This window comes from Lytechinus pictus, chromosome 2 (genome assembly GCF_037042905.1).
Source record: "Lytechinus pictus isolate F3 Inbred chromosome 2, Lp3.0, whole genome shotgun sequence".
NCBI classification, from domain to species: domain Eukaryota; kingdom Metazoa; phylum Echinodermata; class Echinoidea; order Temnopleuroida; family Toxopneustidae; genus Lytechinus; species Lytechinus pictus.
This window is the reverse complement of record NC_087246.1, coordinates 3,641,176-3,664,158: the sequence shown is the minus strand read 5'-3', so window position 1 is coordinate 3,664,158 and position 22,983 is coordinate 3,641,176. Positions and strand designations below refer to the sequence as shown.

Sequence of the window (22,983 nt, the reverse complement as noted above, 5' to 3'; positions counted from 1 at the left end):
AACCCAACCATGTTTTAAACTTAAAACATATCTAAAAAAATAGTGCTGGCTCAAATTTGTGGCATGAATGCGCGGGCATAAAAATGGGGGGGGGTGGGGGATATATCCCTCCTCACTTTTTCGGAGAGGGTGGGATGGCATGTACAATCATCCCCCCACTTTTCAAGACACAACCAATATTTTGTATTATCATCGTGTTATTTAATACTACTGTTAATGCATGGTTTCATCTTTAAATGCAGTCAAAGTACTTAAATTAGCCACATTTTGCATTCTAAAAATACAAAATTTCTCGCGCGGTTGCTCCACTCCCACACTCAATCTATTCTTACAAGATCTTGGCCATGAGAAATCCCTACTTCTAGCTTATTGCAAAGTTTATATCTGCTGCATCACAAGAATATGGTTACAATACATCTATTTATGAATTGAATGATACCAAGGACTTTTAGATATATATGGTTATGACTTTGATCATAAACCAATCAAAAGATTCAAAACCCTCCAGCGAGGGATAATCTGTACAAAAAAAAATACAAGAATACCCTATACTTCAAGTTAAAGGGATGCTCCGGGCTGAAAGTAACCAGGATGTAGCTGGGAATTTCAGTGGTGATAATGCAGGATGGTACTTGTAGTGATTTAAGATTTCTATTTATACCTATATTTGTAGTTGTTTATAAATATACATGTATAAAATATTTGTATCCAAAGGAACTGTTGCTGCGCTAGCGCCATGAGCATCTCTGGACGGTGTGTGCGCTCAATAAGATGTAACTATTATTATTATTATTATTAATCTGATTTTAACAGATAATGAAAAATCAGACAAACAGAACACTGAAAATTTGATCAAAATCGGACAAGGAATAACAAAGTTATGGCATTTCATAGATTTACATTATTCCGGTGAAACAGTTCTTGGCATGTCTTCATGAATAATCAGTGAGCAAATTGATGAAGTCACATTCCCACTTGTTCTTTTGTACTTTATTATATGAAATTATGTTTATTCAATTTTTTCTACTAAGAACTGAAAAAATTGGATTGACAGCTGATTTAGTGCATGAGATATTCATTACTGCAACTTATTTCATTATAAAGGAGACACATTATTTACACATGTACAAAAAAAATGAAACAATTATGATTTCATGTAACAACATTAATTGATGTAAGAAAAAGGAAAGTGGGGATGTTACATCATCAGCCCATCTAATGAATAATCATGATGACGTGCATATAACTATTTTCACAAAATATTACTAAATTTTAAATTCAATAACTTTGTTTTAAAATTTGTTGTCCGATTTTGATGAAATTTTCAGCATTTCACTTTGTGAATATTACTCTATTTATTTAGATATAAATATTTTCAGACCGGAGTACCCCTTAAATGTATGATGAGTTACTGATGACATTGATCAAATCATAGCCATTAAGGAAACACAGAGACAAGACAGCAATATTTCCCACACACACTGTACAATTTCATCCGTATATATGTATGAGACTTTAATTCACATTTATTCTAGAACAATCTAACAAATATTTCAAATATGAATTTTGCTCAAAACTTTGAATGCTGCATCAGCTCCCAATATTATCTTAAATATTATTCAAATCTTTCCTTTTATTTGCATCATTGCCCTGTTTCCATGTTGTTATTTTAAGTTTATATTGTGACCTGTGATGGCCTTTAATCATTTCATAAAGCACCCTTAATCCCAATTATCATGATCCCATTTTTTTTTCAATTTCATCTAACCTTTAATCAGTGAGCAAATGGGTTTTCACTAAATAAAATCTACACTTTTTAATCCTCATTTGCTCTTTATACTTCTTTTCTTGTTATATCCTTATATTCCTTCTGAAGTTTACATTATTTATACATGTAATTTACCATTTCCTCTGTAAATTATGCATAACGACTGAAGCAAAGCAACTTTTTCAAGGCTGGCTAACATCGCTCACTTGCTGCATATCTCCAATAATTAAACACCCTTGAAAGCTGATTTTTGTCATCATTCTGTCTTCCAACTTTTTCACATTTACTTGCTTTGCTCGCATCTTGATATTTACTGTAATTCATTACTTTATACCTCAACAAATCCATTACAATAATAGCCATCAAAAAAATCATGATAGAATGTAGGCCTTTAACTAAAAGATGGCAGTAGTATGTACACATTTTGGTAGTACTATTATGTACACATCTCCATTACACATCCTATTTATTATCAGTCTAAACAGTGTTAGGCTATTATTTATTATTTTGTTCTTACTCAATCCAACTGGCATACCGCCATCTACCGTTAATTAGCACTCAAAACTCGCCATATTTGACATTAGAACGTCCTACCTATGCACTGTGACAGCCAGAAATCTTGTACCAGTACAACTACGCATGCGCTCCATTTCTCTCCTTATTTACCTGCGTACGTTCGTCATCACAAAGTGGGTCAAAGGTAGGTCATGTCATTGTGTTGTGAATTGTGGGAACATTTTGCAAGTGAGCTGACTGGTAAGAAACCTCTCATGTTTCATATTTTTACATATGTATTTTTGTTATCTTCATACGAATTAGGCGTATGAAGGTATGTAGATAAAAAATTAACTGTATTTAAACGATTGACATTTCCTAGGGAAATTCATCCATGTTTACATCCCTCGCTATACAGTTTAACCCACTGTTTTAAGGCTCTGTGATGTAAATACCATGTAAAAAATATCATTGATCACGGGATAGTTTGCTGTGTTTGAATCAAGTTGATTTATATTGCGATTAAAAGTAGAAATATACTGAAAATCCCCAAAATGGCAAATGATTAAATTATATAACAAATTGAATCAGAAAATAAGAACATGGTGGTCTACTTCATTAATCATGGAGACCGATGAAAGTCGGATTTGTATGTATACTTTTTAAAGTTCTCTCTCTGAATGCCTCGAACACGGAAATACTGGCCGCGAAATCTGTGATTTTTATGATGTCAATGCTTGTTCAATCCCCAAGTATGGTAGTGGATCGTAGGCCTATTACCGAACACTTTTCATGAATTCAGTCATATCAAACACATTATTCTCATAAAATTCACCAAAATTTCACCATAAACACACAATTACCTACAAAATATAAATAGGCCTATGTAAAAATGTTGCCGAAATCGTTTCTCTTTTTTTATATTAGCTTCCAATCGGACCCCTCTTCGCACATAAAATATCTTGGTCACTTGAAAAAGGTATCATATTACCGAACGTGTGTTTTCTATGGGAAAAGTTGAGAAAACAACAAAATCACTGATGAGCTATGTTGACCATACTTTACTATTTTTAGAATATTAAGAGTTTGAAAATGTGTTTGACCATTTTTCATGATCTTTCTATTCAAGTTCTCTTTGGAAGGATTTTGCAAAGTTTTGAGTATATGAAATTATTTTCTGACGCATACAATGCGCGCGTTTGGTAATGAAAGGCCGGTCATTAATACAATCACTCACAATACTGCCCCTGTACGCATGTGCGGAAATTGACAATGTTTGGATTGCAGTATAGGGTGTGCGATTTTTCCCCGGGGGGGCCACTTACATTGACGAGTGGATACCATGCGCGACCAAAAAAACACGTAAAAAGGATGTCTTTTTCACGATAGGGCACGTTACGTACGTAACGTGATAAGGGTGTCAAAAACACAAAAATAATGAAAAAAGGGTATCTATTTTGCTAGGACAATTACGTGTTTAGGGTCGAATTTGCGGGGATGATAAAACAAAATTAAAATGTTTTATAAAGGATGTCCTTTTTGCCCCAACACTTCGTGTTTAGAGTCCAATTTGCGCGAGGTGAGGAAGGTGGGGTCGTACTAAACCAAATGAGGTAAAGCCGACGACCGAAGGACCCGTAACAATAAAACATTCCTGTACTTGTTTAGGGGTTCATTTCAGGGAATATTTGTCAAGAGTATCGTTTTGTTTCCAATACTTGTTAAGGGGTGCATTTTCAGAATATGGAAATTACGTGTTTAGGGTGCTTTTCGAGACCCCATGGTCGCGCATGGTATCCACTCGTGAATGGAAGTGGCCCCCCCGGGGATTTTTCACCGACATTGATTTCCATTTTGAACTCATACAAATGGAATGAATAACTTTTGCTGAGGAGCAGTAGCATTATGAGAGATAATAAATAGACCCACTTTTGATATATAATAAGACCATAATCTTCATTTCTTCTTTAATATTTGTTATCTATCTACTCTAACGAGTAATGTAAAGTTAGAGCCATTTCTTCCATTTTTTTTTTCCATCCATTTTTTTTTTTTTTATTGTTCGAAATAGATCTAGATATGAAATTAAATACTCCGAAAATTTGCTTTGCCCAATTAATCGTGGGCCCGGCAGCTGCTGTGCAGCTAACGATGTTAGACTTGCATTTTACCAGTTATACCGAGGTTTTTTTTACCCGACTGCTAAGAGTAAGAAAGCACGAATGCCTGTGAGCAAGCAACCAGGGGACCAACAGCTTAAGGTCCTCTCCGAAGGACCAGGTATGGTAATGAGGATAAATGCCTTATCAAAGGGCACTAGCGCACGCGTCTGTAACGTTGGCGAAGAACAATAGGAAACAAGATGGCGGCGTAAACATCGGGCAAGTCTCTTCCGTCTTTACACAATATTTCTCTCATTTTTTTGATGAATTCTTGTTCAAAAATAACAACGAGAGCGTAGAAATGTCGGAAATGAAGTTTTATCCCATGATTTAGGGCTAGATCTTTTAGAAAGAAAGTAGAAATCTCGGGGGCGAAAGTTTCAGGTTTTTTGGTGGTACACACAAAAGTATATGACGGAAGCCCTGGCTTCATGAGAGTGACCTTACGTTAGTAAATGATTTTTACTCTCTAGAAGCCGCCTGGCTAAGTAGGCCCTAAGACATATTGTCATAGCGTGGTGGTGGTGCGTGCAGCCCATGGGCATGGCACCCGTGTTGTGGGTTCGTGTCCGATTTACTGCGCTGCCGATGCTCCATCAATCCATGATACAGTCTAAAAGACAAGATTATTTAAGATTTATTCACTTACCTTCGCTCTATGCTCAAAGTTAACAGGTAATGAATTGATGCACGAAACAGGATAGTGAAGGTGCAAGAAGTGATTAAATATCGAATGGGTCTTCAGATAGGATCAGCAGTGACCACACAGCTAGCCATGACAGCACAGTCGTTCATTTACGTTTTGTTGATGTTTGACGTCATCTCATAAATAATTCATCGTTGTTGACTGAGATTAAGACTGAGTTGTTTTTATGGGGGGGGGGGGGGGTCTACAACGGTATTACATTTTGTCAGGATGATGTCTGAAATCCTTTGAAAAGACGGTTATTCCTGTCTAGTAGTTTTTAGAGGAATTAAAAGAAAAATCAGACAAGTAGATACATGGGCGTACAGATATGGGCTTTTTACACGACCAAGAAAAAAAAAGAGAAAAGGAAAGGGATAAGGGGGAGATATGATACTATCTTTCAAATATTATGTCAAAATATATCTTAAACTTAGATTTAGTAATACAAATGTGTAAAAAGTCAATGCAGATTGGGTTAAAAACACTATTTGCATTCACTCGGTAATCCAATGATTTTGTCTACATATAATAACCCTTACTATATTCTTCTTTTTCCGGGTGTAGTACAGACCTCTGGGTAGAGTATTTTCGTACTTTGTGCAGTGCTTAAAAACTAGTGTGCCATGATGCATTGCCAAACCTCAGTAATATTGTAATATACAATTCCCTTATTCCCCTTTAACATTGATGTCACGTTGCTATTATTTGTAATGATCTTAACCCTTTGATATTTTATAGTTTTAGACATACATTTATTACTGATTGTCATTGTTTCAATCGATTTTCTATATGCCATAATTATTTCTTTGCTATCATTTCAGTGTTTTTGATCAGTGAATAAATCATACAATTAGTAGTTTTATAATTAGTAACTGTTCCCTTTTGATAACTTAAATATTTCAATTTGATTCATATTATCATTTTTTTTTAATGTTACTAAGCATTGTTTTCTTTGACTTAGATTTTGACTTTATTTTCATGTATGATATGATGATTTATGTTGCTCTTTATGTTTTCATCAGGTCATTGATGAAAAACAGTTTAATGCTTATCTTTTGTACCTGAATAAATATATGTTCTCATAAATAAATACAGAATCAGGTTTTTGGGCAATTTTTGTGTCTGACATGCACTTACAAAATGTTGAATAATTTCGGAACCGCGTAGGCCTACTAACAGAACTCCGGAAGATGTGCGAGGCTTGAAAGTAAAAGTCACTTAGCGGCGAGGTCAACAAAATTCTTGTGGTCACGTAGTGACGAAATTCGTCAGTCAAATAAGCCCCCTCCCAAATTAATTAAGGGTTAAATCTTAAGTACAAACACAGCATTAATACACCTTTTTATTGTTAAAAATGAATTCCTTTTCCAAAATAACATAGAAATACACACAAAAATAATCAAAATAATTTATGCAGAATTCGAGATATACAATTTTGACGTAAATGGGTTGGGGTCAACGACCTTTTTGCCCCAAATCGTTTTTTGGGCGGCACCCCCTCAATGTTTGACCGATTTTTTTTCCGGAAATGGGTGTCATGCTAATTAAGGAGCGCAAGCTGCATCTATGGAGCTGATCTGTGACTTCAACTTTCTATAGCCCACCACTATTACTAAAAATAAGATTTGCATATAAATATCTTGGCACTCAAGATCAAAAGTAATCTTCATGCACGCGCACTTACAACATAAAGGATGATCGTTTTTCTTTCTTTACATCCATTGAGGCATGCCCTGTGTTTCCACGGGGCAGGAGAAAAATCTTACAGACTCATCCATGTGTTCCTCTGCACGGAAATCTTTAGTAAAAGGCGAAAGATTTATGCGTATTGCAGAGAAACCAGAGTGATAAAAATGAGCTATGAAGACTATAGAAAGATATCCATGATAGCATTTAGGTATGGTTATAAGTCTTAAGGCTGTGTTTAAATTCACCATATATAAACAAAATGTCTTTAGTATTCAGTTGTTATTTTAGTTCCTAACTAAAATTATTTAAGATAAACAAATTAATGAGAAAATTATGTAAATTCATAATTACATTTTTGAAATATAAGATTCTGAATGAAAAACTTGGCTCGCCAGTACATTCATTTTGACAGCCACTATTTGTTTGCATATTCATTTGGAGAATGACCAATCAGAAATCGTTCTGGCTGCATATACCGGATGCGAGCTGCATGAACGCCCGGCAACCAGTACACGCATACCGTTCCTTTGGAGTGTTCATACACGTACACCATGACACATAGAGAAATAACTCTATCCATATATTGTCAATGGGAAAACCATGTATTTTTTTTGGGGGGGGGGGGAGGGGTTAAAAGGAAAATTTAACCTGACGATTTTTTTTTAATGGAAAAAAATATATTATATGGTAAAGATTGCGGAAAATCCATTGATTATGAAGAAAGTTATTTGAATTTTACGAGCAGCTGCTCCGTTTTTATTCAATATAAAATGCATAAATTTAATTTTTTAATGGTTCATGGTGACTAAAAATTTGCTTTTTTTCAGGAGCGGGTGTGAAATAATTATGTCTGTTAATATACTGAAGGTACAATAATACAAATTTTTTTTAAGAAAATGACATTTTCATTGATTTTTTTTTTAGATTAACGATATAAGGGAAGCTGCTCGCATATGACCTCACAAATAAATAATAAATAAACTTCTTATAACTTCAAATCTTTGATGGATTTTCCTCAAACGGGCCTTCACCAATATCTTAATTATTTTTTCTGCTATTTTTACAATAAACTTTTGGTCAGGGTTAATTTCGCCTATAAGGCGCGTACATCTGCTGTGGAAACCCCTTCACTCGAAGCGGTCTGAATGCACAGCCTACAACGCCTGGTTTACAAAACACCCTCTCGCTCAGTATCTACAAACTAACTTCTGTTTGAAGGTTGTATGTATTTTGTTGATTCTGAAATATGATTAAATTAAGTGAAAAAAAGTATATTTATGCTGACATTAGAGTGAAATTAGATGCTTATAGAAGCCCGCGAACCTGGAACTATAGGTCATTTTCAGTCCCGTCATTACACCTCACAAATCCCCAATTTAAGGAAAAATGTTTCTTAAATAAACAAGTACCTTATCAATAAACTACTCATTCAAGCAAATTGACCAAGAAAAATACGAAGACAGCGATCATGTGGATATTTCGTTAGTATGAAATTGTGTCAGTGAAGTAATTTAAACGACTAGACTTCGTGCGATATTTTGAAAACAATATGTGACGTCATCTTTTTTCCCACGCGCACGCGTACATAGCCAGGGCGCGTCGATGAAAGTAGGTCAGTGACGTAACAAACGACTTCATACAATGTTTTCAAACAATTTTGACGTCACAAGGGTAAATTTTCCCACGCATCGCGCACATCACAACTGCATCTTATTAGCCCATTGTGATGTCATCACTCCCTGCGTATGCAGCAACGATTCAGTAATAACCGGGGAAACTAAAGGGCTGTAAACACTAATCTTAATTTCCCTCAATATTGGTATCTTCAAAACTCATATTGCTGTAGTGATCTTTGACTCAGAATTGGAATTATTGTTTAAAAATGCAAGCAGTTAATCCTAAGAAAAATCCGAATTATGTCCATATCGCAGAAATTTGGTAAGTTTAAATCGCAATCAATAGTGATTTGCAATAACGCATCCAATCGAATACAGCATGTACAGTGAGTTGGGGAAAATGTTGTAGAAAGGGGCCAAATGTCTGAGGAAGGGCAAATTAAAAAATCGTAATAACCTGTAGCCTTACTCAAAATGGAAAAGGGGAAACACAACTTCCAATTTTTTTCAATGACACTGTAAAAACTGTGGTGTTAAAACTGACACCAGTTGGTGTTAATAGAGGACCACATCCTGAGGTGTTAAAATTACACCCTAGAGATTGAACATAACACCAGAGAGTGTAAATGTAACAACCAAAGGTGTTGTAATAACACCTATAGATCTAGGTGTTAAAATAACAACGTCAATTTAACACCGGAGTAAAATAACTGGTGTGGTCATCTATGTACATCGGTGCTTTAGAGGGTCAAATTAAACAATTAAATAAAAATCACCTGCATTTCAAACATATCGGATACAATATTTTGAAAATGAAAAAAGGGATTAACAAAATATTGATCAGCAGTTGTTCCTTCATGATTTTGAATCTTCCCGTGTTAAAAACTCGCTCAGAAATTTCAATTCATATCATGAAAATAACGCTTTCCGCAACACCTGACATTTTTGTAGTATTTTGCAGACCTTTTATAGTTAATGGTGTTCAGTGATCCATGCAGTCATAGATAAGCATAATGAGGGATTGTTTCAATGAGAATTTTTTTTTCCAATGATTATACTCTTCTTTTTTTTTAAATCATAAAACCTAACCAAATACGAGGGATAATCATTGTCATGATTTCGTCATCATCATTGCCATTTTCATCCCGATCAAGATATTGAGTCTTTCGTTTCTCTTCTCCTTTTCTGCAGGAAGGACCACGTACGTCATGAATACCAAGCATGGAGGAACTGGCCTGAAAGATGGGGCTTCATCATTAAGGAGTATGCTAGAATGAACAACCGTCTAAGAGGAGAGCTGGTCTCACCGGATCCCGAAGACAAGTACTTTTACGATGACTGTAAAACAGAGAGTTCGGTGAGCCCCGACGATAGTATTTCCCGCCAATTCTATCCATCTGACAAATCAGTTCTCTCCTCCCTGTCGGGCGCTAAACTCAAACGATCATCAGCGTACAGCAACCTCCCGAATATCATCAACGGAACGTCATGGAAAGACAAGCAGTCATCGAGCTCGACACTTGATGAGACTGTTGTCGATGCCACCGAAATCGATATCGATAAGTCAAAGTCCGAGAAGTTACCGGCGATCAAACCCGCCCCACCAGCTGGCTACGCCCGCACAACGGCTTCTCTTATTGGTTGGAAACAAGGAAACAAACTGGAGACATTTGGGCGTGCACCTAATGCAAGAGGACATCAAGGCATTTTGAAGCAATTTAATTGGCCAATGCAAGGAATCATGTGACCTACTATATGGCGCCATTAACATGGTTGAGCCTATGTCATGTGCGTGCTTAACCAGAATTGCTTTTTTTTCTTTTTACTCCACGAAACAATGCGATTTTTTCGTCTTTCTCTCGAGCAATAATATTTCGTCGGAGAAAATAAAGGCCACAAAACTTACATAATATATGCCTATCAAAATAATTCATGATTATGATACAGTATGAACAACCTATGTACGATGAAACAACGGAGCAAAATGAAATCCACGCAAATTTATATGTGTATGTCATTAGAGAAATTGAACAATGCAACCTTTTGTAGAATAGGGTTTGGATTGACATTAAACTATTTATCAAATCAGCAAATACATTTTACTTCATGTCTAAATGAAGTGATGAAGCTATTCTGATCACGACTATAAATTGAAAACATAATAAAGAGGTATTATTCGCTTTTTGTTTGTGTAGGGGGTTTGAGTCTGTGAGTCTGGTAGTTTGAGATGGGCGGTTTGAGTTGCATGTCCCCCCCCCCCCCCCCCCACACACACACATCGTAGCCTTGCAGATTTTGTGTTTGGCAAGTCCGGTACCGTTTGCAACATGACTTACGAATAAATCTACTTTTTAATGCAAAGGGTGTCCAATTGAATCGCTTTCCATTTTAAACAGCAATGGTAAGAGCGTTTGTTTAACGTTTTAAAGCGTGAGCATGTCCGGAAGGGCTTCCGCTTTATATGTCATGGTAGTTCCGGGTCGGCATCCCAGGGAATACAATGGTACAACGAATAACTCGATGGCATCACTGATGACGTGCGTATTGCCATGGTTATGTCTTGGTAACCAATTTTCATTCTTTCCGGGACGTTGTAATAGAAAAAAAAACGAAATTTAAACATATTAAGGTTGAGAAAAATGAGAGATAAAAGCCTTTAGGCTTCTGTATCGATCATTGTCTCGCAACATTGACTCCTTGTTACCATGCAACAGACAGGTTTTGGTTCATTATAATTTAGGATTTCCCGGCGAAATTCGCATCATCTTTTTTTCATTTAATTCACGTACTTTGCATTTTATGTTAGCGAAGATATATGCTTTGAAATGTCATTGATAATAAATGTCCCGCTGCTTGCATTGAATCTACGACGTTGGTCGAATGGTTTCAAGGTTTCATTATTTTAGTTTAGAAACTGTCGAAATAACATAAAAAAATAGTTGCTTCTTGTCAGCCCCTCATTCATAGCATTCATAATTTCGCACCTGACATTCATTTTCGTAATAAACTTATTAAAATTGGGAATGCAGGCCGGCGGGGGGGGGGGTACAATAATGTTCAAACCGTGCCATTTAATGCATGTTTGCCATTGTGATCCATTCTATTTTTCTTAATTCATTTATAGGGGAGCGTATGTAGGGGTACAAAGAAAACAAGGATCATTACACTTTACTCGGAAAGCCCATCGATGGATTCTTTTTTTAATGACAGATGTAAGATAATTAGCAGATATAAATAAGGGAAGAATTACTGATTTCGCATTTTAAAAATGTGAAGGGGCTCAAGTAAAGGATCTATTTCTTTGGATTCTTTTACAAGCAATATAAATATTCTTGCAGCCATCATTATCATCATGATCATCATCGCCGTTGCAACGTTATCATCACCATCATACTCACTTCATCATCCGGGTCATCGTCACCATCTTAACAGATACAAAGTTAGATATTGTAGATATATCAATTTAGTTAGGGATAAGGAGGGGGGTATAATGTAATATGGCCCAAGTCTAACAGATTTTCATAGTTCCAAAAGATTCGAAGATAGATTCATCTGGTAGCATATAGATAATCCCTACACAGTTTTATGGGTGGATGAATATCGGGTTATGTTCTTATTATCTTTTCCTCATGGTCTTGCCGTCGACTCATGATGGCGCTAGTCCACTAGCTGCATGGGGAAAAGCACTGCAGAGCAAGCTCGGAGACACAAGTCATTCATTTTTGTACTATTTCATATCTCGAACTCCCGCGTCACTGATATGAAATACAGAGAGGATTCCTTGACATAGCAGCACTTAATTTATGCAAACTGGAGTGCAAGTACTGAACCTCATTGACTATAAAAAGTGGGTGAATAGATCATTTTATCATGCTTGCAGAGGCATAAGGAGCCAACAATTTTTTTTTGGGGGGTGAATATGTCGTATTGCAATATGGGCAAAATGAATAAAAAATTTGTGAGCCAAAATTTCGAATTTTTAATTACAAAAATCAAACTTTGTGATAGATTCTGACATGATATTTAGAAAACAATATATTTTTACCCTTCTCTCTCTTTTTTTTTTTGGGGGGGAGGCAAGTGCCCCCCCCCCCCTGTACCCTCCTGTTATCATGTATCATAAAGGCATGCAACAATAAATTTAAATACCCTGAAGTAGTTTCTTACTCACTAAGCCACAAACAGAATTTCAAACATGCCCAGTTTTAAATAGCTATCGCTATCTGTCGACATGAGATAAACCTACTAAAATTTATCTTCTAATCTCCAACAAACACAGTATGTTGTCAATAAATGGAAGTTAGTGACAGGGTCCATAGGAATGATAAGCCTCCCCCCCCAAAAAAAAAAAATGTTCTGTATGAAATTAAATTACCAATCAATCAGGCTCAACATTTGTTTAAGTTCTACGTTACTTGCATTTTCATTTGTTTACCTTTTAATTTGGAGGATATTGATATAAAATTCATAAATACTGATTTATCAAAGTTCAAATTTTTCTTACAACATATACATTATTTACTTTTTGCGATAGCATTTCATCTCTCATTTTCTTCTCTCATGAATCCTCCACATTCTCACCTTTTCATCAACTAAAAATTGTCCATCTTGATTTGAAAAATATATTCTTTCCTAAAAATACAAGGAATTTTCAATTTAAAAAATCAAAAGGCACAAAAAACAAGAAGGAAAAAACCATAAGAAAATAATTGAGGGTCATTTATAACAGTAAAAGGGCAAACCCTATTTCAAGAAACAAGAACATACAACTGAAGTTGCCTTGAGGTCACCTTGCCTGCCACCCTATCAAAAACAGGCACCATCATTGCAAGGATACATGCATCATATAGAAATACCATGGCATCAATAAAACATACTCCTTCAAGTTCATTTTGATTAAACAATTCTTTTATTGCAGCAATATACAATTTCAAAATCATATTCTTGACATTTTCATACAAATTTGACGTAAAATTCTGCACATATACACATCTTAATGAAAAACACTGACTTGAATAACTTAATATACCACAACTCATTGTAACTTTCATATGCATTATACAAATACAAACATTAAATCACAGTAGAACTCCCACATGAAGTTTCAACAATGCAATATGTTAACCCAGAATGAAAAAGATAATTGGCAATTGTGTACCAGTAGAAGTAACATCGAAACAAACCCAATGTACAGTGTACTCCTAACAGGAGAACTTAATTTAATATAGGACAGGACCTAGGGTGGTGTTTCATAAAAACATGAAACTTTGCCAGTATTGTAACTAACCATGGAATCTTTGGTTGTGATTGGCTGATAAGCCCTTTTACAATTGTAGCAATGCAATGTTACCCTAGTTGTAAGTATTTATGAAAAGGTCTACAGAGAGTGTTCTGCAGAACGATACAGGGATCCCTCGGCTCATTCTTATCATTTTGAACAAAATGCAATTTAACAGAATATCCCATCATACCATACACGTATGTATACCAAAGAGCATAGGTACTTGATTGATTGCTTTTATTTCTGTATTCACATGCATCAGATATAAGTTTACAAGGTAATAATAATAATAATAATAATGCAGTTCTTGTATAGCGCATATCACATTATGTTATAACTCCCTATGCACTTCCAAAGGACTTGGATAAAGATAATATTATTAAGGTAATATATTATTAAGGTAATATATACAAATGCAAAATGTCACATATAGTTGTAGTATAATCATTGGATTAACAAAATATATTACTCATTAAACAAAATGACAATTAAAAGAATGCAGGAGACGGCAATCGTGAGAGATTAGGCTTAAAAAATGATGGCGAACTCGTAACCCACTGCCAACAGAATGTTGAATTAAAATAATGCATTACTAAACAGGATGATTATTCTTAAATGAATAACATTCTAAATGTGACATTATTTAAGATTTAGTATCAAGAATATACAGCGCGTCCCCCAAAAAATGTCTCTCTGACATAGGGCTGAATTAATTCTAAAATGTGGTAGTATTCTCAAATAAATGCTCATGAGTGGAAAGCTCATCTCGTGATCTAACTTCTATGAAAATTTCATTGGTCGCGCTTCAGCGGTTTTGAATACACACTCTGTTACGTAACAGTGGTGCATTTTAGCCCATTCCAAGTTTGCAGCATCGATGTATTTCTGCATTGTCTATAGCATATTAACCCCCATTTTTACATCCAGGATCTGAGCAGGGACATTTCCCTAATCATATCCAGGCTCATCAAATCATAAACTTGGGCATGTTCAGAAGGACAAGAAACATAAAAATTAAATTTTGTTTGATGATTGATAAGGGGAATCAGTGCACCATCTTGGAAAGAAAATGTGAATAATGGATTAGTAAATAAGCTGAAAAATAAAGGGGAATCCACAAGTTAATCACCCTTTGCGAAAAGGAACTTTACCAGAGAAATATTTGACATTTTTTCTTTTAAAAGTTACATTGAATTAACTTAACCACAGTAGCTTATTAAGTAAAAAAAGTAATGAAAACAAAAATGCCATATTAGGCATGAAACAGACATGACCTGTTGTCCTAATCATTGTGCATCTCCTGTTATCAAACATGAAATGGACTGTCAAATATTGTTTTTGCCCTTCTGAACATGCTCAAGGTTGTGATTTGATGAGCTTGGTTAGATCATGGAGATTTTCCTGGTCAGATCAGGGAATTCCTTGGTCAGAATGTTCAAAGGGGGTTGATTGATATGCTAGAAAGTGCAGAACACACAGCAGTGCTGCATACATGCAAACTTGGAATGGGGTGAAAAGCACCACTGTTACATAATAGACTGTGTAATCAAATCCACTGAAGCGAGACCAATGAAATTTTTAATTGAAGTTAGAACATGATTTGAGCTTCGTAGTTCCATACATATTATTGAGAATAATTTTTATTTTTTGAAGTAATTTAGCCGCATATCAGAGGGACATTTTTTCGGGGACGCACTGTATATAGGAGACTGGTTGAATTTGGGCAAAGATACAACAAAGGGAAGAACGGACACTTCAACGATTTTTTGAAACGCTCGATAAATGCTTATAAAAATGGGGAAGGGCGCCCAACAGCGTTGAGTAAGTAAACTCTCGCATATCAGCACGCGACTGTGTATAAAACATATGGGGGAAATGAGAGAGGGGAGGAGTTTGGAGAGGGCTCAAGGGTGGCACATGGGAATAATTCTATGTTTTATTACCAAAAAACCTCTGAAATATATTCATCTCAAATTCAAGGGGAAAAAATTGAAGAAAAAAAAATCTAAAATGTAAAAATCGTCTATTCCTTCACCCCTTCTCTCATATGTTTTGTACACAACCATCTCGCGATAAGCAAAGGTTAAAAAAGGTCGTTACTTACTCAACGCTGTAGGGCGCTCTTCCAGAGCATTTCATTACGCGGTCTATGTACTGTCCAATCTTCCCCTTGTAGTATCTTTGATTTGGGTAAACATTTAATACATTGTACTTTATTACAGTAACTTGTATTTGACACTGCTTAACCCTATATAGTCCAGGCTAGTATGAAATTGCATAGCCCCGCAGGGTGACAAGATTTGGACAGTTGGAAAAACAGGATACTTCGAGGTCTTATGTATAGGAATTAAAATGTAACCTCCCCAATCCAGAGGCTGCTGCCTCTATTTTTAAGTGAGATTACAGATAAAGGTTTGAATTGTCCTAAAATAATTAACAAATATATGAATATTTGCAATAAAAAATAGATCACTTTATCCATCCATGCTTTACTTCTTTACAATCTCCTCATCTTGTTTACAAATAATCTCCTTTTCAGTCGCATACAGTGGGTCACGTCAGTTGGGGGGGTAAGTCACTTATGAGTGCGCTCAATCGCAAGATTGGTATTTAGTAACACATTACACTTTTCAATTTTTTTAATTTTTGCAAAATAAAGTAGAACCAATTACATGTACCCCAAACCCCGGCTAATTCAATAAAATTCTGTTATATCAGACTTAGTGATCACTTTACATGAAATGCAAAGAGTGCAGATACATGTACAAATAAAGTTAAGAGATGCAGAAACTTTATATTGAATTCTTTTGAATCCATTTGATTTGTCATTTTCTGCACCAGATAGGACAAGCACACGGCATTATTCTTAAACAAGTGGAGCGCCTTTGGCAGTCTCACCTGCATTACGCCATTCAATATAGCAGCAGTGCTGACATTGAAAACTACTATAAAATAATTATTCACAAAAAACACCATTCATATAATGATACAATACTAAGTTCATTGACCCTAAATGACATTTGACCTTGATCATGTGACCTAAGACTTGTCAGTGATACTTGATTACCCCAATTTCTACAATTCATAAACTATATCCATAAACTTTGAAAGTTAATATTAATATTAATAATTACTTCTAACATGGCCAAAGTTCATTGACCTTAATGACCTTTAGCCTTGGTCATGTGACCTGAAACTCGCACAGGATGTTCATTGATACTTGATTACTCTTATGTCCAAGTTTTATGAATCAGATCCATAAACTTTCAAAGTTATGATGGTAATTAAACAAATACCCACAACTTTGCAAAAGTTCATTGACCCTAAATGACCTTTGACCTTGGTCATGTGACTTGAAACTCAGACAGGATATTCAGTATTATCATTTAGATGTAGGGTTTTAGAGGCGCAGATATTTTTTGATGTCTTGCGAGGTTGTTTCAAAGAGACAAAATATTAAAACTGATTTTTAACGTGCATGCCTATAAAAACCATCCAATATTGAAAATATTGGACGAAATGAATATTTTGCCCTGCCCACAAGATTATCATTGGTTAATAAATGAATGTGCGCATGAAGCTATTGTTACGTCACAATGAAATTGCATTGCGTATTAGTTGCCAGGAAGTGTGGTAAAGGAGCGTTTATTTATTGAATTCAAATGCGCTTGCACTATACGCTAGCGCATCTTTACTTTACTACAGAGATTTCTTTTTTTTTAATGACAATACTCAGGCGCCATGCTCATGATATTGGCCAAGTTTCATGAACTTTACAGGATTGCCATAAATGATGATGGTTACTAAAAACTTTTTTTTTTTGCTTCATTACTTTATGTTTAGCTTTGTGGGGGTATCTAAATAATAATACTAATATTGGATGACCAATTTTCGTGGGATGCGTAGAAATATTGTTACTCGCTGAAGAACAATATTCGATTCGTCTTCGACTCATCCAATATTGTTCTTCAGCTCGTACAATATTTCTTCGCATCCCACTCAAGGCCATCCAATATTCACTAAATATTTGATTACCTTTGTGGCCAAGTTTCATGAACTAGTTTCATATACTGTCTAAGTTATGATGACATTTCAAACACCAAACATTAGGTTAAGATTTTGATATTGACTCCCCAACATGGTCTAAGTTCATTGACCCTTAATGACCTTTGACCTTGGTCATGTGACCTGAAACTCAGGCAGGATGTTCAGTAATATTTGATTAACCTTATGTCTAAGTTTCATGAACTAGGTCCATACTTTTCTAAATTATGCTGTCATTTCAAAAACTTAACCTTCGGTTAAGATTTGATGCTGATGCTGTCGCCGTCGGAAAAGCGGCGCCTATAGTCTCACTCTGCTATGCAGGTGAGACAAAAAATAGCTTGTAATCATATCCTCTGGAATTGGCTTTGAGAAAAATCCATCATATCTTTCAATATGTTAAAAGCAAATTGGCTACTAACACTATGTGGCTGAAAGGTGAAAATTTTCACAACTTTTGGTGCATATATGAGTGACAAGGCTTAGAAAGTGACCCTTCATTCAAACAAAGCTTAAAAACATTTAAGAATTCATAAAGTCATACCTGCCAAGTACCAACACTGACCCCCTCCCCCTCAAAACAAATACAGAAACAAATAAACAAAACAACAACAATAATAATAACAATAATAATAGAAAAAATCTAAAATCCCAATTTTCAGCACAATTCCAAAATATATCATTAAAATATGCAAGAGTATTTAAAGAATGAACACATCTGGAAGGTGTTACATGAGAGTTATAAGCAGCTCTGACAATTTGGTTTTATCCTTGGATTTGATTGGCTGAGAAGAACTGGTCTGTAGATTAGTTAACTGTCAGTGCTGGTAACTTTCACCCACTGCATTGAGTATTGACAACAGGTAAATTAACAAAATATTTACCATGAAAGATACACAAACAGCAAATGTAATAATCTAGAAATGAGAGAATTCATGTTGACTGGATATTGACAAAAATATGATCGAGGGGCAAAACATTGATGATAAAAAAAATATAATATAGTCACATCGTTAAACCTAACTGAGGAGAGACGGCTGACAAGTTTCCTGATACCAGCCTTCATTATCTTCTAAGGATCTTCTTTACTTCTTTGTCTGTTTTACCCAGTTTGTCATCTACTCTCTCTACCTTGCCTGTTATCCTGTCAATATCAGCATTCTGTCTCTCCAGTTCATCATTCAATCCCATGGCAAGTCCCTTTAGGCGACCAATACCTGAGCCAATTTCATCTAGTTGATAGGGAGAAGAAGAAGATAAATATAAGAATGATTGTAATTTGCTACCTAAATCATCTACAATCAAATGAGCAGGATAAATGTATTTCAACAGGGCAAAAACCTTAAAATATTGCATTGATAGTTATATGCATGGTAACTACAAAATATATATATAAAGAATATAACATGCAATCTGAACAAAATATGCAAATTACACTTTGCATCAATCCATCGTGTAGTTTACATTTCATGTATTCTTAAGGAATTCCTCAGATGACAGGAAAATAAATCTAAACACAATTTCTATGCTGTTTAATCAATATAACAATAAAAATTACCTCTATTTTGACTCTACTCTTTTTCAAATTTCTCTCTTGCCATAAATTCTATACTTTCAAATCAAATTTCTAGCATTAATAATAATGATAATAACAATAGCTGGATTTATAAATCGCTTTTTGCCAGAGGGTACAGAGCGCTGCTATATTACACTGGCTTTAGCAGTGCTACCCATATAGGCAATCAAACATTCATCAAGGTATTTATTCCTAATGGGGGTATATTTCATTAAATGCAGTTAAGAAATATTCAATCTTCATGAGTCTACATGTATAAGTAAATTGAATTGTTTCTTGTCCAAGTTGTTAGAAAATGGAACTGTAACAATTTCTAGCCATGTTAATAAGGATTTTTAATTCAATAGGTATGATTAATATTATGAATACTCAGTTTCAATGAATATGGATTTCAAAAGTCATTTTCAATTCATCATTCAAGGAGTTCTACTGCAAAGACAAATCAAAACTCATCACTCATTTCCTGAATGAAATGGGTGAAGGAAGGGATGGAGGAAACACTATCTACAGACATTAGAAAACTGTAGACTACCTTAGTGTAAGCCAATGAAGGAAACAAATCATACAACTAGATTACTACACCACTAATTGGTATTGATGTAGAAGAAGAGTGTTCCACTTTCCCTTTGTTAACAAATCAGAAAAAAAAAATTGAGAATTATCAGCAATCAGAAAGTATCATTATCCTCAAAGGAAACAAGACAATGCAAAATTTTCATTAAAAAGATTAATTTAATTTAATTAATTTTCATGAAACATGAGGCATTAGGAAGTTCTGGTTAACCTTTGGTAATCTTATTTCCATGTGTTCTATTGCGATTTATATGCATATTTTAAGATAAGAAAAAACGGTGACTGATTGTGTATCATTTATAATCCCAATTTCCAAGTTTCCTCCTAATATTCCAGAGACAAAAGGCACATGTGTAGAGATCATGTATCTCTCAATGTTATTGAAGTAATTATATTTATGTGTGGAAGTTTGCGGACCAAGCAGGCCTGGGACCAAGTAATATTTCATATCATAAAAATTGTCTTTTTCTCAATTTAGCCAACAAAACCAAGGTCTGGAAAACTGTTTCTTTGTATTATGATCTGATGACCCTTGGTAGTCGCAACTATCACATCACCTATATGTTCTGATTAAGACTAGAGATAATCTCTAGGCAGCAAATCTCCTTTGATCAAAGAATCACGTTGAATGTCTATCTAAAATAGATCCATGATTCAACTTAAGATCTCCTCCAAGAAATTCTGATTTCAGGGAATCCAGCCTTTGCCATAAAATGTTGTGTTGGGAAGGAGAAAAATAAATTAAACAGAATGGTGAAAGTTTGAAAGAAATCGGACAAGCAATAAGAAAGTTATAGCTGCTTTAAAATTAAGATCACTAATAGTATGTAGATTTCAAATTGGCAACTGGGTAAGTAAATTATGACAAGGGGCAAGGACAACTTTCCCATAGGCCATGTACTTTATTATCAGGGATTTGTGGTTTTCTCCTAAGTACCCATTCCCCTGGGGCAGTAATCTAAATATAACCCAGGTAGTATATTGTTTAATGTCCTCATGAAAGAAAAATATAATTTGAAATAAAACTTTTGGGAAAAATGACATTTTAGCCATAATATGTATTGGAGTACATGGAAGAGTAGTCCTTGCCTTACATCACTATGACATCCCATATGCGGCCAATTTGAAGTCTCCATGAGTATAGTGATTACCAATATTTACAACTTTTAAAAATTCATAACTTTCTTGTTGTTTGTCCAATATTGTTCAAACTTTCACCTATAAACTTGTCTGATTTTTCTTTTTCTTATAAAAACAAGTTTTTATTTGGGTTGGATTCCCCTTTAAAAGAAAATATTTTTCATAATAATGAACAAATATAAACTTTCAGCAAATCTAAATTCATCTGATCTGACCTACTTTTCAGAATGGAATTAATCATGTGGCAATGTTGCTGATTTAGCAGAGTTGTAAATTGTTTGTTGGGGGAAATGTCAATAATCTAGTTTTTGCTTCCATGACGCACAACAGATTAAAGAACATAGAAAATATATCCATGACATAGCACAACCAAAACTTGGTGAATCACAATGGCAGTTTCATCTTGGAGTCAGGACAAACGACAAATTTGCAATTTTTTGTCAGCTCTAGAACTTAGGACTAAACTTCTGTTCCGGTTCATCAATATTCAACAAAGACCTCCCAGCTGTTCTTTGTCATTGACAGGCACTTTCAATATATTTACTGTGTTCTTGAATCTGTCCCTATTGCAGTTGCAAAAAATACCTTATACAGAGACAATGCTGGTTTGCTCTCGATAAAATAAGATTGTGTATTTAATCTGAACAAGTGGTATGCCTCTGGCAAATCTAGTCTAGATCCGTGTATGTGCTGTGCCATGGACTAGAAATGGCCTGGTGGTAGAGACATGCCTACCAATCAATAGAAAACAAATTCATATCTGTCTGGTTCCAAGATTTTTTTTTTCTGACTTATTTTCTAGAACAAACATGATATCTTATTATACATGTATTACCTGGTGGGCGTTTCATAAGGCTGTTTGTAAGATAAGAGCAACTTTAAGAACGACTGGTGATCCTTTCTATTGGTAAATGGTATACACCATTGGTGATTATTCAGCGCGTAAGAAAGGCTCACCAGTCTTTCTTAATAAAGTTGCTCTTAACCTACATGTACGAACAGCTTTATGAAACGGCCCCCAGGTCTCTTTCTTTTATTCTCTATCTCATTACTTCTCCAATTTTGTGCTTTGTAGAAAAGTCATATGTAGTCCATTTCATTTTCAGTTTGTCACTACAATATATAGCTTACCTAGATTAGAATTGAGATGATTATCAAAGTCCCTCATACTATGTGACTGCAACACGTTACTGCTAGACATTCCACCATCATTCTCCCCTCCAAATCCTCCTGTACAAGATGAGCCCCAAGAACCTGCACTGGGCTCCGAAGCACCCACCCCTCTGAGCTTCAGAGCAGGATGATCAGAGTTAGCTCTTCTCATCTCTTCCTCTGCTTCCACCCTCTCCATGTGTGTCTTAAGGTTGCTAGAACCGTGTGACGGGGCTTGCTGCTCCTGCTGGCCAGCTTTGGGTTTGTTGAAGTAGTTTACAATGCCTCCAAATATTGATTTCATTGATGTGATATGTTTCTTAGATGTATCAAGGTCTTTGTCCATCTTGTCCAGTTTGGTGTCCACTCTCTTGAGTTGTTCACCTTGGTGTAAAAGTTCCTGCATAGGTTTTTTTTTTTAATATGAAAATATACATAATTTGTGATTACAAAGTAGAATTTTTCCCTACTTCAATTTCCTCTAATTTGGGATATCATCAAACATACAATCAATAAATTATTTTCATTTCATAAGGACCATTTTTTTTTTCATATTGGGGTGATTGCTGAATTCTGGGGCTTTTTTTTAATTTCAAGGTGCTACTTTCTTGCACAGTAGGCAATTATATGGTTATTCTGCCATATTGAATATACTGATTTTCTACATATTTTTCAATATTGTTTGTGGCAGATCTTAGGGCAACTTGAGAGAAGAGCGTCATCCCAAAGTTTTTGATTTGAAGAATTTTAGGAGGCAAGTTGGGCAAAATTACCCATCACAATATGTTTTTCCTACACT

General features: G+C 35.1%; 2 protein-coding genes and 1 non-coding gene across 4 annotated transcripts; 1 reads left to right on the top strand and 2 right to left on the bottom strand.

The window, feature by feature from the left end:
• Positions 1 to 6,842: 6,842 nt before the first annotated feature.
• On the bottom strand, positions 6,843 to 6,961 carry LOC129255179 (U5 spliceosomal RNA). The gene has a single exon (XR_008583871.2). It is a non-coding gene; the product is annotated as a U5 spliceosomal RNA (small nuclear RNA).
• A 1,697-nt stretch (positions 6,962 to 8,658) lies between these two features.
• On the top strand, positions 8,659 to 10,346 carry LOC129253668 (uncharacterized). The gene is made up of 2 exons (XM_054892088.2): positions 8,659 to 8,740; positions 9,610 to 10,346. The coding sequence occupies exons 1-2, from the start codon at positions 8,685 to 8,687 to the stop codon at positions 10,163 to 10,165; spliced, it is 612 nt and encodes a 203-aa protein (XP_054748063.2). The 5' UTR covers positions 8,659 to 8,684; the 3' UTR covers positions 10,166 to 10,346.
• A 2,962-nt stretch (positions 10,347 to 13,308) lies between these two features.
• On the bottom strand, positions 13,309 to 22,594 carry LOC129254989 (synaptosomal-associated protein 29-like). 2 transcript variants are annotated; one of them, XR_010295270.1, is made up of 3 exons: positions 22,164 to 22,594; positions 17,720 to 18,975; positions 13,309 to 17,569 (listed from the first exon to the last, which is right to left on the bottom strand). XR_010295270.1 is itself a non-coding variant. In XM_054893536.2 (2 exons), exons 1-2 carry the CDS (start codon positions 22,588 to 22,590, stop codon positions 18,809 to 18,811), a joined length of 594 nt encoding a protein of 197 aa, XP_054749511.2. In that variant the 5' UTR covers positions 22,591 to 22,594; the 3' UTR covers positions 13,309 to 18,808. The 2 variants fall into 2 exon arrangements, 1 of the variants encoding a protein (XP_054749511.2); XM_054893536.2 differs by having other exon boundaries at positions 13,309 to 18,975.
• Positions 22,595 to 22,983: the final 389 nt, after the last annotated feature.